Raw genomic sequence first — 17,810 nt, forward strand, 5'->3', positions numbered from 1 at the left:
TCCGTTAAATATTTCTTATCGAGAAGCAGTAATAAAGTAAAAGGGTAAAGGAATTATTATTTTTAAATTGAGAAATTTATTATTGATAACATTTATTTAACATGATGGGGGTCGATGAGGGATCAAGGATTCCATGAAGGGGTCAATGGTCTAAAACGTTTGCTGACCCTGACCTAAATAAAAAATGATCGAGGATGGGCTAGCAATTTGACCAACCAAACTGTATTCTTACCAACATAAACCACAACACAAAATGATGCTACAACATGACCAAATTTAATACTGCCTGGGGAATCACCAGGTTAAACAAAATAACTGATATTTCCTTCAGGGAACCCAAGCAAATAGGTGAAAATTCAGTGGCTAGAATAAATCCTGGAACACATCCCAACTCAAAATAAGAGTTTACTTTTGGTACTATAAAAATAAGCATGCACAGAAAAGAAATGGAACTAGCAGATGAATTGGATAAGCACCAGATCAACATCACAGGTATGAGTGAAATAAAGAAGACAAAAACAGGTTAGATATTTCTAAGCAACAAAAACAAAATGATATATTCAGACAATTGCAATCAGAGAAAAGAAAAAGCAGCTATAGTATTCAATACTAAATGCAGGGATAATCTTCTTGGATGGTAGATTGAGTGATGTGGGCAAATATCAGAATCGGAAACCTGGACAATAAAATTTGTTTGTGCCTACAGTCCAAAAGAGGGTTCTACTAAGGAAGAAGCAGAGGAATTTCTTGAGACATTAGAGAAAGCTGCTGACACAATGAATGAAAGACAAAAAAATGAAAAGTGAAACGGATGCTGGAGAAATTGATGATATTTGAGCAGAAATGCTTAGATATGGAGGTATAAAAGTTTTACAGTGGCTATACTATATAATTCAGAAGGCCTGGCCAGATGGTCAAATTCCAGATGACTGGAGTATAGCTGTCATAGTGCCATCTACAAAGAGGTGGTTCTTTACTGAGTGTTCCTGGTAAGATTGATGCAAGTATACTTGAGTAACAGTTAAGAAAAATTGTGGAAGGGAAGTATGGTGAAGAACAAGCTGGATTCAGGCTAAATATTGAGAGGATGTCAGGATTGGATTTTCACTGAGACAAATAGTTGAGAAATCATGGGAATATAACACAGATATGTATCTCAGTTTTGTAGATCTGGAAAAGGCATATTACAAGGTGTCAAGAGAAAAGCTGTTTCAAACAACACTACAGTTATATGTTGTAAATGGGACGTCATATCAAGTATACGTCCTCTATATTTGAGTTGTAAGTCAGATATTAAAATTGAAGAAAGTATAAGAAGATAATTTAAAGTTAAATCAAATGTGACACAAGAATGTATGTTATCTCTGCTATTATTCATCATCTATATGATTACATTATGAAGATAAGTGACATTATACCTGATATCAAAACTGGAGATGCTAAATCTCAGCTCTTTACTAGAGCTGAGATTTAACAAATGATGTTATACTTCTAAATAAATATGGCACGTCTACAATATTCCATGACTAAACTGAATAACTGTGTATAAAATCATCAATAAAAAGACAAAGACATGAAAAATAAGCAGAAACATTGAAAACATCAACTGCATCATAAAGAGTACCTCTAGAAAAAGGAAAACATTTCAGCAATTTGTGCTAGGAACAATTTTTAGTGAAGATAACAAATTAAATATGGAAAAAGACAACAGAATTAGCAAAGCTGACATGATAGAAAGCAAAATGAATAAATTTATGAAATAAGAGAAATTAGTTAAAACACTAAACTACAGGGTGATTAAAATTAAAGTATCCCTGTTTAAGACCTTCTAGAGTGCCACCCAGTGATCTAAATGCTGCAAATCTTTGCAGGAATAGTGTGCATCATATGGAAGTGATATATGAGGAGGAAAAAAGTTCCAAAATTACCTGCCAGTAGCATTGTATGATGCACCAAATGTAGATGTAGTAATTTTTCTGTGCATGTAAGGAGAAAAACAATAAGCATAAATTACACATTTTTATTTACTTATATTATGCATTCATGAGCTGTACTGTTTAATGTGCTGCCCTTCCTAGGATGCCACAAACTGCATCCTCTGCACATTGTTTGGGACCAATGCTGTGCATATGCTGTCTTTCACGACTGGCAATCCAGATAAACCCTGTCTTTGAGAAATGCTCAGTGCCAGAAGTCACAGGGGGATCAGATCAGGTGAATGTGGTGGGCGTGCAGTGGGAAATGCACAGCTGATCACTCCAGCTTCATTGAAATGTTCTCAAAGAACCTCCTGTATTGATTGACTGATGTCTGGAGGGGGGGCTCCATCCTGAATGAAAATTATTGAATCCATGTGCAGGTGTAGCTGTAGCACAACAAAATTGTTTATCATATCACGATATTTCTCGGCAGTAACTGAGCAAGTCACAGGACCTGACTGGAGAATGGTCCAATGATAATTGAAGCTGTAAACTTGCACCAAACAGTAACTTTGGATGAATGCCCAAAGTTACTGTCTGGTAACTTTGGGCTTTCTGCTGAGGTGAAAGCAATCCTCGTCTCCCCCACAAAATCATCCAGGGCCGTGCAGCATCCTACTGAACTTGATCACGGAATGTTAAAGCAAATGTCAGTCAACTTTCTGTGATCAAGTGCAGCAGGATGCTCCTGGCAACTCCTATGTCAGGGTTATCTTGAATGGGTAGAAATGCAGAACCTTCCATAGAATTTTCCAGACATTTGTGTAAGGCACATCCACGTTTCTTGATAGAGCAAGTGCACTGCAGAAACCAACGCTGTCATACAGTGCCTGCTACACAAATGTACTGGCTATTTTTTTCACTCTCTGAACTGATTGGTTTGCGACCTCTGACAAATCTAACCCCAACTATCCCATTTCTTCAAAACTATTTATTAATCGCAGAGAAGAGCAGCAAAAGCATTGCAATTGTTTAGGTATTACAGCTTCACAAGCAAAACATGTTGGGGCAAGGTTAGTGCCATCATAGTGGATGGTATTAACAACCAGAATGAAGGGAAAATTTTCATATCTAACTTTTTAAACCTTCCTGGCACCTGCCGAGTTGCATGATATGCAAATTCCATTCATTTGGTGTTTACATCTCCGCTGGCGGTGAATTTTGGAACTACCCCCATCCTCAGATATCGCTTCTGCATGCTGCACAATGTATTTCTGCAAAGTTTCACAGCATTTGGATTACTGCATGACACTTCGCAAGACCTTAGACGGATACTTTAATCTTGATCACCCTGTAGATATATACAACACAGTGTTCAAAACTGAAGACCAGAGATATGAGAGTTCTCAGAAAGATTTGGTCAGTGAAGAGATGGTATCAATCTGCAGTATCATATTAAAAACAGGGAGATTATGAAAGAATTTTAGATTATTAGAATTCAAGAATGTGTTAGAAGAACTAATCTAATCTCAGGAAGTTTGGTCATTTACAGAATAGGAGAGAAAAGAGTCGCAAAACAAGTGTTCTTTGCCCTAGTAGCAGGAAAAAATCCCAGCGGAAGACCGAAATCTAGGTGGACTTATGCTGTAAAAAGTGCCTTATAATCTAGAAATGTAAGATGTGATTTGGAGTGTTGAGAGATAACAGATTAATCTGGAGGAAAACTGTCAACTGGAAGTTAGTAATGATGCAACTTTTTCACACAGCACTATCATAATATCCTATCATAAACCCTTTAAGCAACTTAAATGTTTCTATCATATCCCCTCCTTTATCCCTAACCACCAATTCTGCAATCCCCACACCTTCAATCAATTCTCACAGAGAACATTCCACAGGCCACATACCATCTTGGTTGCTTGCCTCTGAATCCTCTCCAATGCTTCCTCATCCCCCAAGAAACCCAGGGAACCAGACTTGAGCATAGTAATCAAGATGTGGGCGTATGAAGGCCTTACAAAGAAGAATTATCTCTGTTAATGTGTTCTTCAATAACGAAGTAATCTTATGGACTAACTCAGCGACCTTAGCAATATGTCCTCTAAACTTTGTCTACAACCATCATTATCATCAAAATTCCTGGAATGTACCCTAAAGGGATATACAAGATATGATAGTCCTCTTATATTTCTGTCTTCTAAGGAACTTCTTACTGTATCAATCCATCTACATCATGATCTTATTCCGGGACTTTTCTTGCCAACCTTGCAGAGAACTCTTGTTTTGCTAATCTTTTCTTTATCATTCTGTTTAAGTGACCATACCAACTGAGATTAGCTCTGCTAACATATTACTGGATTCTAACAATGTTAATCTATTTCCTAATATCCTCGTTTTTAATAGGATATTGCTACTGATGCCATCTGTTCATGCCCATAATCTTTCTCTGGACTCTCATATCTGTGGTCTCTAGTCTTTGATCAAGTGTTTTACTTCACTTCTAATCCAGCTCTCAGATCCATAAGTTAAAATTGGTTTGAATACTGTCCTGTATACAGCTAATTTAGTGTTTTGACTAATTACTCTCTTATTCCACATAAATTTATATGGAATAAGATTCTATATAAATTTCCATAAGATTCCATCTTCACAAAAAAAAAAAAAAAGGCTTAAGTAGCTGAAATGTTTAACTTGTTCTATAGCTAGTCCATTCACGATGCAGTTGTTATTTTCAATGCTTCTACCTATTTTCATTGTCTTTGTCTTGTTATTGCTGACCTTCATACCATATCTATTACAACAATTATTCAATTTAGTCAGGGAATCTTGCAGACTTGTAGCAAATTTATTTAGAGTATAACATCATCCACATAAAGTAAAGGGGGAGAAATCTTTATATGGACTTTTTAAATTGAAGATGAGTTTGCCGATCTCAAACGGAGGTAGCAGGGTTTTTCCTCCCAGAAACTCGGGTTTTTCATCCTGCATACAAACAAATTTGCCCTTCAGAACACATGCAATTTTCAGACAAAAAATACTTGTGGTGGTTGTGGGCTGTAGATGGCGCTGATGTAGTTGATTGGTGATAGCAGTTCAGTAGTGGTGGAGACGGAGAGTTGTACACTGGGTGTCCTTCTGCAATGAGTCTTTGGACTCCTTGGAGGTATCTGAATACCACTTTCCTTAATAATGTGATCCACATAGATAATGAACAACAGAGGGGATAATGTACATCCTTGTCTGACACCAGATTTAACATTAAACCATCTTCCTGTATTAACTTCAATTCTAACCGCTGACTTACAACTCAAATAAAGACTAAGCATCGGTCGATATAATGCCCCACTGACACCATATAACTAGCATTTTGAATAGCTTTTTTCTTTGCACTTGTTATATGCCTTTTGCAGGTCTACAAAACTTAAATACAGATCTTTGTTATATTCCCATGATTTATCAACTATTTGTCGTAAAGTGAAGATCTGATCCCGACAGCCTCTATTCGGCCTGAATCCAGCTTGTTCTTCACCAGGCTTCTCTTCCCCAATCCTTCTCAAATGTTTCTCAAGTTTTATTATTACTGCTTGTTTTATTTAGCAATTTTTTTAAGTAATTACTTCAAGGATATCTTTTTCTCCTGTTTTCATGTCACTTTTATCAATTCTAATTCCTTTTACAGCACTCTTTCATCCATTTCTCAGCTTTTTCAACAGCCTGCAGAATATTTTGCCACCTTCCAGATATTTATTTTCTATGTTCTTATCAAAGTCTTCCCATGACTTTTGTTTAGCTAGTTTTACACATTGCTTAGCTTTCTTACATTTGTTGCTGTATTCTCTAATAGCACAAGTTGACTTTTTGGCCAGAAACTTTTGATATGCTTTCCTCTTTTCCTTCACTGCCTCATTAAATACCTGTGTCCACCAAGGAGTTCTGATTTTTCTATCCTTGCAGACAACCTCACCACAATGCCTCTCTGGCTGATCAATCAATGTTTTCTTCAGAATTTGCCACTGACTCTCCAAGGTGTGTTTCCTGTTCTCAAACTCTTTCATTTTTTCTTGAATAATGTTCGTGTATTTTAGTCTACAGTTCACATCTGAGAGCTGCTCAACTTTCATTCGAATTAAAACTTTCTTACATGTTCTTCTTTTCAGTATGAAATTCAATTTTATCCTGCTCAAGACTCTTCCAATTTCAAATCCAAGGAGAAAACATCACTATCAACAATAACATAGTCAATGAGACTTTTCTTATTCCTTCCTTCTTCTCTCCATGTGAATTCATGCACATTTTTATGTTGGAATATTGCGTTAGTAATAACCAGTCCATGTTCTGAACAGAAATCCAACACGTATTTGCAATTATTATTAGCTTTGCTATTTTCTTCAAATTTCCGAAAAACGTTTTGTATGTCTGAGAATCGGTTCCTACTCTGCTATTTAGATCCCCAACAAGGACCAACTTTTCCATTTTAATTTTGTCAGTTGCTTTTTCTAAAGCCTCAAAAATTCCTCAACTTCTACCTTAGTAGAATCTGTGGGGACCATAGGCACAAATAAATCTCATTGTCCAGTTCCCCATTCTGATATTTTCCCACATCACTCTACTTGATATTGCTTGCCATTCAAGATGATTAGCTTCGTATTTAGTGTTCAATACTATAACTACACCTTTTCCCAGATTGTTATTGCCTGAACAGTGTTCTATGCCATGGTACAGATTTAAGCTTCTTCCTAAGCAGGTCATAATCATCTGCCTTGTAGTTCCACAAATATCCCTTCTTAATAGAAAATTCCTCATGTTTTACAATCTCCCAAATCAAGATGACATGGGTTAATTTCACCAATTGGAGGCAATGTTGTCATCTTGGTTATGGATAGCTCTTCTGATCCTATGACCAGGTCCAATACTCTCCCAACCCTAGTCCCCCATCACATGCTACCTAAAGTAATTATCTCTCAGCAGGTGTATAAATTCCATTTCCTTTTCTGTCATGTGATCTTTCTACCTTCCAGTCTATATCTTGATAGTTGAAGTCCCCCATAATAATCACTCGACCTGTACTCATACTAATTTGACGATGTATGTCTTCCAGATCATCTGTGGAACTCCCTGGCCTACAGCAACAGCCAACTGTATATTTTGTCTTACTGGTCTTAATTTCACACCAGATTGCTTCAAATGAACAGCCACCCTCTCAAGTGTCTCCTATTCTGTTTTGTTGCAATTTATTTGCTATCATTAACAGTACTCCTCCCCTCATCTTTCTTCTCCATCTTCCCTGAAAATACTAAACCCTTCGCATTCAATCCCTGTAACTAGATCATTTGCGTTAGACCAGTCTCACTAATGCCTATAACTTTTGGTGAGGTTGCACTAACCAATGCCAAAAGCTCCCTCTTGTTCCTGATACTTCTGACATTAGTATATAGAAATTGCAGCATCCCTTTAGTCCCCAGCCCACCATTATTTTTTAAATTAACTACCTTAATCAATATTTTTGCTTGAGATACTAGTTTCCTTACTTGGTCATTCTCACACTCACTCGCTTCATGGGTGCCTTCACACAAACTCAATAATAAATTTAGTTTAATCCTTTATCCAAGTGTATGCAAACAAAGTTTGCGCCTGAAGTATCTTCAGGACTGAGGCAACTCGTAGTAAAGGTGGACCGAGCTCTCATCACTCCTTGTCTCAGTATCTCCCATAATGCAAAGCACATCTCCTTGCGGACACGTATAATGCTGTGCATTAAGGGAACGGCCACTACCCAGACCAGTTTTGACCTTTATTGAAGTCTCGTCAGTGGGAGCCAGACCCAGAAGTGGTGATACTAAGGCAGAAGCAAGGAAGAGGTCATATTTACTTATATGAGTTGCCAAAAGGTGTACCACCTTATTATTAAATTACTCTGGACTTAGAGAAAGATGTTAGAAGTTTATTTTCCACTTGGTTAGACTATAATAAATTTAGTTTAATCCTTTATCCAAGTGTATGCAAACAAAGTTTGCATCTAAAGTATCTTCAGGACTGAGGAAACTCGTAGTAAAGGTGAACCAAGCTCTCATCACTCCTTGTCTCAGTATCTCCCATAATGCAAAGCACATCTCCTTGCAGACATGTATAATACTATGCATTAAGGGAAGGGTCACTATCCAGACCGATTTCGACCTTTATTGAGGAAGGTGGTACACCTTTTGGCAACTCGTATAAGTAAATATGACCTCTCCATTGCTTCTGCCTTAGTATCATAGTCCTGGAGATACTTCAGGCGCAAACTTTGTTTGCATACACTTGGATAAAGGATTAAACTAAATTTGTTATAGTCTAACCAAGTGGAATATAAACTTCCAACACAGAAACTCACTTGCTTCCACCCTAGTTGCTTAAGTTTCCCTGCATTTGCACTTCAGCATGCTCGGTGAACAAAGCTCTCTCGACACACTTTACACCAAAACCATTCAGATGCAGTCCATCCACATTGTACAAATCCTTCTTTCCACGAAACAGAGACCACAGATCCACAAATTCTACAACATTCCTTTTGCACAATCTACGTATAGACTCACATGCTATCAATGTCCTCCTCCTTAGTTTGCTTCTATCATATCATGGTAGAAGACTTAGTCTTCGCCTTCTTGTCCTTCAGTTTTGCCTCTTCTAACAACTTTTACATCCTCCCTCATAGAATACTTCTTGCCTCTCAAATCATTTGTACCAACCAAGACAATCATTTCCTTCAACTTTTTGCATCTGGGAACATGATTTTTTCATACTTTTGTTTATTACTCCCCTGATTATTGAATCTCCATACATAATTTTTTCTTAACTTGATTTTCTTGTTTGTTCGTTCGGTCTTTATTATTCCTTTGGATCACCTGCTTCTTTCTTTTTTCAGTCCTGCTTAACTTTTGACGCTTCGGCTGTTTTTCAATTTCACACTATGTCCTATGAAGGATAATATTTAAGCTTGCTAGTTCTTTATTATTATCTATTTCATTCTCCTCTATTTCCACGGCCACATGTTCGACATTAATAAGTTCATTTTCCATCTTATCATCAATATCTGTTGCGTTCTCATCACAAACAGACAATCACTTTTAAAACACTTAATACATACTCCCTTGCCAGTTTCAATCTCCTTCCACATATTCTTTAATTTTCTCGATGAATACAATGCAAATTCAAATCACTGGACAACGTGTTCTTTGCTGCCATTCTGAGAACATCATAACATATATCACGAACTAATCAAATGTGATTTATTGAGATTATCCAGTTAATTTTGATATTTATTGTTTATAGCAACATCTATTATTTTTTCTTGTTTTAGGTATACCTTGAGTTAATAGTTAAGGGTATTATTGTGGATATATCTGCTAGTATCAACTGATTTCCTATAAACAAGTATGGAATGTTTATTATGTTTGATGATCCTTTGTTTTACCTGGAAGACTGGTATATGTCTTTGGCTGTATATTTGCAAGGAAATATTTGTAGACCTTTTCATTAGAAGCTAAATGAGCCAGTCTCAGAGATGCTTTTTTTTCTTGTAGAGTCTGTCTTCCTTCTGCAATATAGATAAATTGCCCAGATGACAAACATTATGCATATTTAAGAGAAAATGTTTTTAAAACTAAAAAACGTTAGTTACTGAAGTTAATTGTTAGTGAAGTTCTAGGATGATAGAAGATTTAACAAATGATTTCCATGTCACTTAATATAAGTCCTTGTCTTTATTCAGTAATAAACAAGGACATTTAAATAGCCATTAAATACAAAACATTACACCTACTGAAACTAGTAGGTGTAATGGGTGAAACTACCCATAAAAACTGGTGGCATCATCAGTGTTAAAGTCACATGACATGTGTTAACTGTCTGAAGTTAACAGCTAAAGGTAATTGTTAATGAAGATCTAGAATTACAAAAGATTTACCATATGATTTCCAAATGTCACTTAATATAAGCCCTTGTTTTTGTTGGTGGTCTGTATAAATGGATGAACATAACTCATTCCTTTCAAAGTCTGGAGTAAAAATTTTTCTAAATATTGCATGATTCAACTATTCCAATTAACAGCATGATTAATATTAGAAGTATGGTTGGCCAGACCAGATCTTTCCTTTCTTTTATGCACATCTGCAAAATGTTAACTCTCTCTCACCTCAAAAATCCACAGCTTGTTCTGTCCTATGCAGGCCAAACCATACGAGCACATAATTCTATATATCTCTTTGTATTTGTAAAAGGGCATGCTGTCCTTACGAGATCCGAGAAGTCGATTTGAATCAGAGTAAAAGTTAGTCTGGTTTTGTGCTCCTTGAAAAGAGAAGTCATTTTAATCAATTGACTGCCAATATATGGAATGATGATCAAGTACTGGATATTCAGGTTATGAAGCGAGGCAGGGTTTGAAAGTAAATCCTGATCCTGTTAGCTGTTTTCTTGGAACAACCATTAATAAATAAATCTGAGAGAGAGACTCAAGTTCAGTGTTGAGCTGGGCTTCATTTTATGTAACTGAACATGCTTGATTTTTGAGGATGTGGATCATGCCTAATTTCTGGGATGGATGGTGAATGGATGAGGCATGAAAATAATGTACCATATGAGTGGACTTATGATATACCTCAAGAGAGACACCACTGCCAGGTTTCTTAGTAATGAGAACATAAAATAAGGAAGTTTATCATCCATTTCAAGCTCTAATGTAAATCTAATGGCAGGTTTGAAAGTGTTAAGAGAATGAAGAAATTGTTGTAGACTTAGGAGGTCATGTTTCCAAGTAATAAAAATATCATCAACATATCTCCACCAAACAGCTGTTTTTAGGATTGTTTATGCTAGGGAAGTGTTTCTGAAATTCTCCACACACAGATCAGCTGATGGAAAGGGAGGGGGCCTACTCATTTTAAGACCAAATTGTTGTTTGTAAAACACATTATTCCACAAAAAAAGATTGGATCAGACACAGTGTTCAAATAAGTTTGTGATATCTGGTCTCAAATGAAAAAAGGTCTCCAATAAGGTCTAACACATCACATCAGCAAGGATGTAAGAGGAATACACATAAACTTGATAGCTTCAGGACAAAATGGGATAAATGCTTGATGTAAGTCAGATGATCTTATATGATGTCTTAATAGGCTAGCCAGATGAAATGTGCACAATTACAGACTTATATTAATAAATTCGTATGAAAAACTGTACTAACAAATCAAAGCCACAGTAAACAAAACATGAGTGCTAAGTGTGACATCAATTCAACATGACAGAGAACAACAAAAACTTTGAACATGCAAATCACGTGACAGACAAGTCATCACCTGAACTAGCTCTTCCTCAAATCTTTTACTAGATATTTCCCACATAATTCTGTGTGTTCAGTGAAATGAAAATAGTTAAATATCAAGTTACGTGATTTTGAATCTGTATAAATTGAAAACAAATAAACAAATAAACTTATATAACTTCACCTAAGATATAATCATTTTAAATATTTGAAAATTAACTCACCTTCTGGCCAAATCCCAACCTGGGCTAAGAGTAAATCAATCAAACGTGGCACTTGCTCCAAATGAAGTACATGGTTACCTTCATTTGACAATATTGTACATACATTAAGAGCAAATTCCTGTTCATTAGGAAGGCCAGAGCGTAAAGACAGGCATAGCTTTTCATAATCATTAGGAGATGCAAACTGTTGAGATAATCCTGTTGCAGCTCGAGCAGAATCTTGAAATAACAAAGGATATACTGTAAGTTAATATATTTTAAGTGTCCTCCATCATAATACCCAAATTTAAATATATGTAATTCTCTACATATTATGACATTATCTGACAATTCAAAAATATGTCCAATTAGATTATTAAATACACAGTGCAATAAGCACCAAAAATTTTTACCAGTAACATTTTTCAGCCTCATCTGTGACAGAATGAAAATGTAACATGCTGTTTTTATTCATGTTAATAAAATTATATCTCAGATAACAATATATTACCAAAGCCATTGCAATACTGATTGAGCAAAGATTCTTTCAACATTTAAAAGCACAAGCAAAGTTGATAATTTTCATAGTGTCATAAAGAATAAAATTATTATGACTATAGTGTATGTTCTTTTGTAATATTATTACATTTTTATGGAAAATTTAGAAATTTACACACACAAAGATAAATACTAGTGGCAAAAAAGATGCACAGAACTAATCTCTAACTCATTACAAGTATATAATTTTAAATAAATGAAGCCAAAAAATCCTCAAAACAATTCTAGGACATCTAACAAGGTATGATATAGTGGTCTTCTCACATTGTACCGCTCTACGGTTTTTTTTTTTTGTGTGTTTTTCCTCTAAAGTGGGTCTCCAACTTCCTTGCTGACCACTTGGAGTTTTTCACAATGAGCGGCTTTCCTTCTTCAGAATTCTTGCCAATGCATTTGTACTATATACATATGGCAAAGCATAATAAGGAGTTCCAGATGCCTCCCTCTGATTACACAACACCTTCCCCTCAATAATAAAAACTGTAAATAATTAAGAGACCAATTTGCTATCATTTTCCTGATATGTACCATCAAGGAAAAGGGGGGGGGGAGGTTCAGGCTACTATGACAGCACACCACATGATTAAGTTTACATTATTAATAATCTCCTATAAACAATTTTTCTCCAAATTAATCCATTACTTGTCAGTAATCCAATATTGTCGTATCTAACATTTCATTCTTCTAAGGACTTCTGCCTGAATCAATCCACCTACACCTTGATTTTCATGCCAAACTTGTTACAGCTATTATTCAATTTTGAGAATCCTGGAAACTTGCACTACATATGTTTAGGAGTGCAACATGATCTGTATAAAGCAAAAAGCTAAGTTTGCTATCAGCAATTCTAATATCAGGCCTAATGCCACTTTCTTTCATAATGTGATCCATATAGATCAGGGCTGTCCAAAACACGACCCGAAGTGCGATTTTGTAGGGCCCGCCTGTGGGTTTTGATTTTCATGAGCGAAAAAATAAAATAACAATTTGAATCAAATGATATTAGATATTTTATTTCTATCACTAATCGATAATCTTGATGTTGGTAATTTTATTTGCTGATCCCCATGTTTTTCAAATATTACATGCGTCAAAGAAGCATTCTTGCACTGTTTTGTTCCAACATATATAATATATGTACTGTATTTATTATTCTTGGATTACCTAAGGTTGAACAGCCCTGATATAGATGACGAACAAGAGTGGAGATAATGTGCATTCTGGTCTTACATCTGATTTTACATCAAACCGTGATCCTGTATTTATTTCAATTCTAACCGCTCACTTAAATATAGACTATTGTCTTGTATAATGTCCCATTTGCCCCATATAACTGTAGTGTTTTGAAAACTGTCGCTGGGCATCTCGTTGTATGCTTTTTTCCACGTGGAAAACTTGCATACAGATCCATATCACATTTAATAGCCTCCGTAGTGAGACTGGAAGAACGATGGTACATTGTGCCCTTCAATTGGAATAGGCCTAAGTTCGATTCTCATCGCGACGGGAGGAATCTTTATCTGGGTGATTTCAATCGAAGGTGAGTTAGTCGATCCCATATGGAGGTAGCAGGATTTTTTCTCCCAGAAACCCGGGGGGGGGTTTTCATCCTGCATACAGACAAATTGGCCCTTCAGAACACATGCAATTTACAGACAAAAAATACTTGTGGTGGGCGGCAGATGGCGTTGATGGAGACGATTCGTAGTAGAGGTTCGGTGTAGTAGTTAAGACAGTTGTAGGTGTCCTCCCGCGATGAGTCTTGGGACTCCTTGGAGGTGTCAGGAATAATAATAATATTCACATGATTTCTCAATATCTGTTGTAAAGTGAAAACCCGATCCTGACAAACTCTGTTTGGCCTGAATCCAGCTTGTTCTTCTCCAAGTTTCTCTTTCACAATTTTTCTCAATCACTTTTCCAATATGCTAGCATAAATTTTACCTGAAACATTTATTACAAAAATCCCTCCAAATTAGTCACTTGTATTCCCTTTTGTAGATGAGAATTATCAGAGCTCTAATTGAATCTTCTGGCTAAGCCACCTGAATCATGCAGTATAGCCACTGCAATTCAGATATGTTGGAAACAAATTATTTAAGGGGAAAAGAAATTTCAGTCTTCTTTTAACACCATTATCAATGCATACAGTTAAAGAGAAAATAAAACTAACTGGAGAGTGTAGCATGTTGTAATATATGATGTTTTAAGTTAGGAAGACAGCTTGATAAGTAGCAATTAGAATTCAAAGAAAACACCACTTAAATTACTAAAAAAAACAAAAAAAAAAAAAAAAAAAAAAAAATTAACATTCGTAATAGTTATTACGCAGGATAACTTCTGGGCCAAATTTGGAAATTTTATGCACTCACTTTAAGTCAGGATAATGTATGACTATAAGATTCACAGCTTTTTTTATATACAATCTTTCTAATAAAATAAATGAATTAAAAATTAAAAAAACAAAACGGGGGGGGGGGGGGGGGTGTCAACTACATTTACAAGAACAACAGCATTTAATAAATAAAAAAAAAGATGCAAGCATATATTCACAAAAAGTTGTTTCACTTGGTTATGAAATATAGTACAGTGGAACCTCGGTTGTCGAACAACTCTCATCTCAAACAAATTGGTTCTCGAACATATTTTCTGAACAAAAAACACACCGTTTCCGAACAGGCAAACTGGCGACCACGTGCTCTGAGGGCTGAGATTACGGCTGGAGAACATCAGTTAAGCTGTAGCCTACGCTCAGTGCAGACACCTACTGGAATTTCTGAAGAATTAATTAATTTAAGACACCTATTGTATATTATTATTATTATAATAAGGTGCCTCCATGGAATCAAAAGACTCATCGCAGAAGACCCAACATTGCATACTAACCATTATTCACACAATACCTACAATACCTGTCACAGTTCCCCCTAAACTCATTCGCATTCTTGAATTTGCAGTGCCTTTTCTTGATTTTCTTCGTGTTTTATGGGTTTTTTTTTATATATAAATTATTATTAAATAAGCCACCATGGGGCCGAAGAAGGATAGTGATAGCAGCAAAGCGAAAAGAAAAGTTGTTAGAACCAAGATAGAGGTGAAAAAAGAAATCATATCCAAACATGAAAATGGCAAATCGATACAAAATTAATAACGGAAAAAACTCGCGTACAAAGCTTATTTAATAGTATAATTTTCGCATGTGTGTCACAGGTATCTTCAGTACATTATCTTCAAATTAAACAATAACTGACAATTCCAAAAAGCACCACCTAAGTAGCTGGTGTAAGATAACTAAAAAAGGTCAATAACTTTCCTAAAAAAAAAAAAAATCAATACAATAAAAAGTTAGGAAAGATTAGCTGATTTGTAAAGTACTATCTCCCATAAAGGGGATAGACGTAAGCCGTCAGATCTGTTTAAGTTAGGAGAATGAAGTAGAGTTTCACATGTTTCTTTATAAAGGTGTTCCATGAGAAACTGACTTTTGTGAAGAACTCTTGTCTTTCTCCAATGAACTCTGTGTCTAGTGAAGATGGCATGTTCTGCAAGTCCAGACTTTTCAGGTTTAAAGTATTCAATATAAGATTGGTGTTCTTCTAGCCGAATAGAGGCAGATCTTCCTGTTTGTCCGAAACAAGATAATCCACAAGAGCACGGAATCTGGTAGACACCTGGATGATTAAGATGTGGAAGCTTGTCCTTAGGAGAAGTGAGAAAGGTGGAGATTTTTCTAAACGGTCGAAAGGCAACAAAAATATTCAGTGGTTTTAAAACTTTTGCTATACGTTCACTGATGCCTTGTACATAAGGGAGAGTAATGCGCATTATTTCTTCTGTGTTTGAAGAGGAAGACATATTAAAACTACTCAAAGATCTTTTAATGAAGCAATTCTTATAACCATTAGATAGAAAGGAAGAAGTTATATATTGTAGTTCTTTCTGTAAAAGATTGTCTGAAGAACAAAAGGAGTGGGCCCGATGAACCAGTGTTTTAATAGTCCTGAAAAGCCTGGACTTGCAGAACATGCCATCTTCACTAGACACAGAGTTCATTGGAGAAAGACAAGAGTTCTTCACAAAAGTCAGTTTCTCATGGAACACCTTTATAAAGAAACATGTGAAACTCTACTTCATTCTCCTAACTTAAACAGATCCGACGGCTTACGTCTATCCCCTTTATGGCAGATAGTACTTTACAAATCAGCTAATCTTTCCTAACTTTTTATTGTATTGATTTTTTTAATTTTATTTTTATTTTTATTTTTTTTTTTAGGAAAGTTATTGACCTTTTTAGTTATCTTACACCAGCTACTTAGGTGGCGCTTTTTGGAATTGTCAGTTAGTGTTTAATTTGAGCTTAATGTACTGAAGATGCCTGTGACACACAGGCGAAAGTTATACTATTAAATAATCTTTGTACGTGAGTTTTTTCCGTTATTAATTTTGTATCGATACGTCTACTCACAGTATACCTCTTTTAAAACTTAATGAAAATGGTATTCGTGTCTTGGATCTTGCTATACGCAGTTCAGTATAAGAGGCGATCAATTTTCATCTATATTTTATCTATTTATTGTGTTTATTCTTTTTGTGTAAGATTCTAAGCATTTTCATTGTTTTTGTATATGACTTTATACATGAAGTACTGTTATAAAGCTTTAAATAAGCAATCATCTGGGGTCAGGAACGGATTAATCCATTTTACATTAATTCTTATGGGAAAATGGTTTCAGTTTTCAAATAGCCTTTAGGAACGAATTATGTTCGACAACCGAGGTTCCACCGTATATCTTCTGTTCATTGGACATCCACAGATGCTACATGGTCACTCCGATGCTCAGTGATGTACTACAGCAGTTCTCACCAAATAGTCCTGTTGTATGCTTTTCTGGAGGCTTCAACTCTCTGAAGATCAGTCAATACACACACACACCATCGATCTCATTGACGGTCTACTCCTTCCTCTTTTTCCAGGAACTTTACCTTCTATTACTGTTCTGAGAAGTCCTCCTTCCATCCTTTCAATGTATCCAAAATATTTTAACTTGCTTCTGTCAATATACTTAAGGAACCTGAAAGTTCTACTGATCTTTTCTAACACCGATTGATTTGTACGCCTTTCAGTATATATCCTCAACAGCCTTCTGTAACACCACATCTCAAAAGCAGCTATCATTTTCTTATCTGACTTCTTTAGGTTCCAAAATATAGTACACATAACAAGAAATTAAATTCTTGTTTTAATCCTTTACTCAACATAAACAGTCTGTGTGTGTGTGTGTGTGTGTGTGTGTGTGTGTGTGTGTGTGTGTGTGTGTGAAGTACCTTCAAGACCTATCAACTTATATATTAGTTGTGCAGCAGTGAATCAAAAGAAGAATAAAACTGAGGTATTGCGAGACAAATTCCTCAACTCAAGCCACATGCAACAGAAGGAAGTCGAGGTTAAAGAGCATTAAATCTGATTAGTGTGCCTCTGACTAACAGGAATGACCATGCTGTACCAACATGGGATTTTTTTTTTATATATTATTATTTATATATTGAGACCATACATGAGAGGTTGGTTGATCAACCTATAGTACATTAGTACCATATATGGGTAGTGGGTTGGGAAAGAAGGAACTTGTTTACATTTGATTTAATAAGATTAATATAATTAGATAGGTAAGATTTAATAAGTTACTAAGTATATGGATATTCCATTCAGAAACGTTACATACTGAACTACAAAGCAGGGAATTATGACAAACTGAGGAGTATACTATGTTCAATTCCATAGTGTATTCTGATTTTGTAAGTAAAAGAATAATACTATTGAAAGCAGATGCA

At 35.6% G+C, this 17,810-nt stretch overlaps 1 protein-coding gene across 2 annotated transcripts in view; it reads right to left on the minus strand.

The window, feature by feature from the left end:
* Nucleotides 1–17,810, minus strand: part of Bap170 (Brahma associated protein 170kD) — a 457,905-nt gene that overhangs the window by 337,479 nt on the left and 102,616 nt on the right. For both annotated transcript variants that reach the window (XM_090406557.1, XM_090406558.1), the window contains one exon: nucleotides 11,442–11,660. In XM_090406557.1, coding sequence (XP_090262683.1) covers nucleotides 11,442–11,660 — 219 coding nt within the window. The remainder of the gene's footprint in view (nucleotides 1–11,441; nucleotides 11,661–17,810) is intronic.

The sequence above is a fragment of the Typopeltis vanoorti genome, chromosome 16 (genome assembly GCF_054136105.1).
Source record: "Typopeltis vanoorti isolate ZY-2024b chromosome 16, IOZ_Tvanoo_1.0, whole genome shotgun sequence".
Taxonomy (NCBI): Eukaryota; Metazoa; Arthropoda; class Arachnida; order Uropygi; family Thelyphonidae; genus Typopeltis; species Typopeltis vanoorti.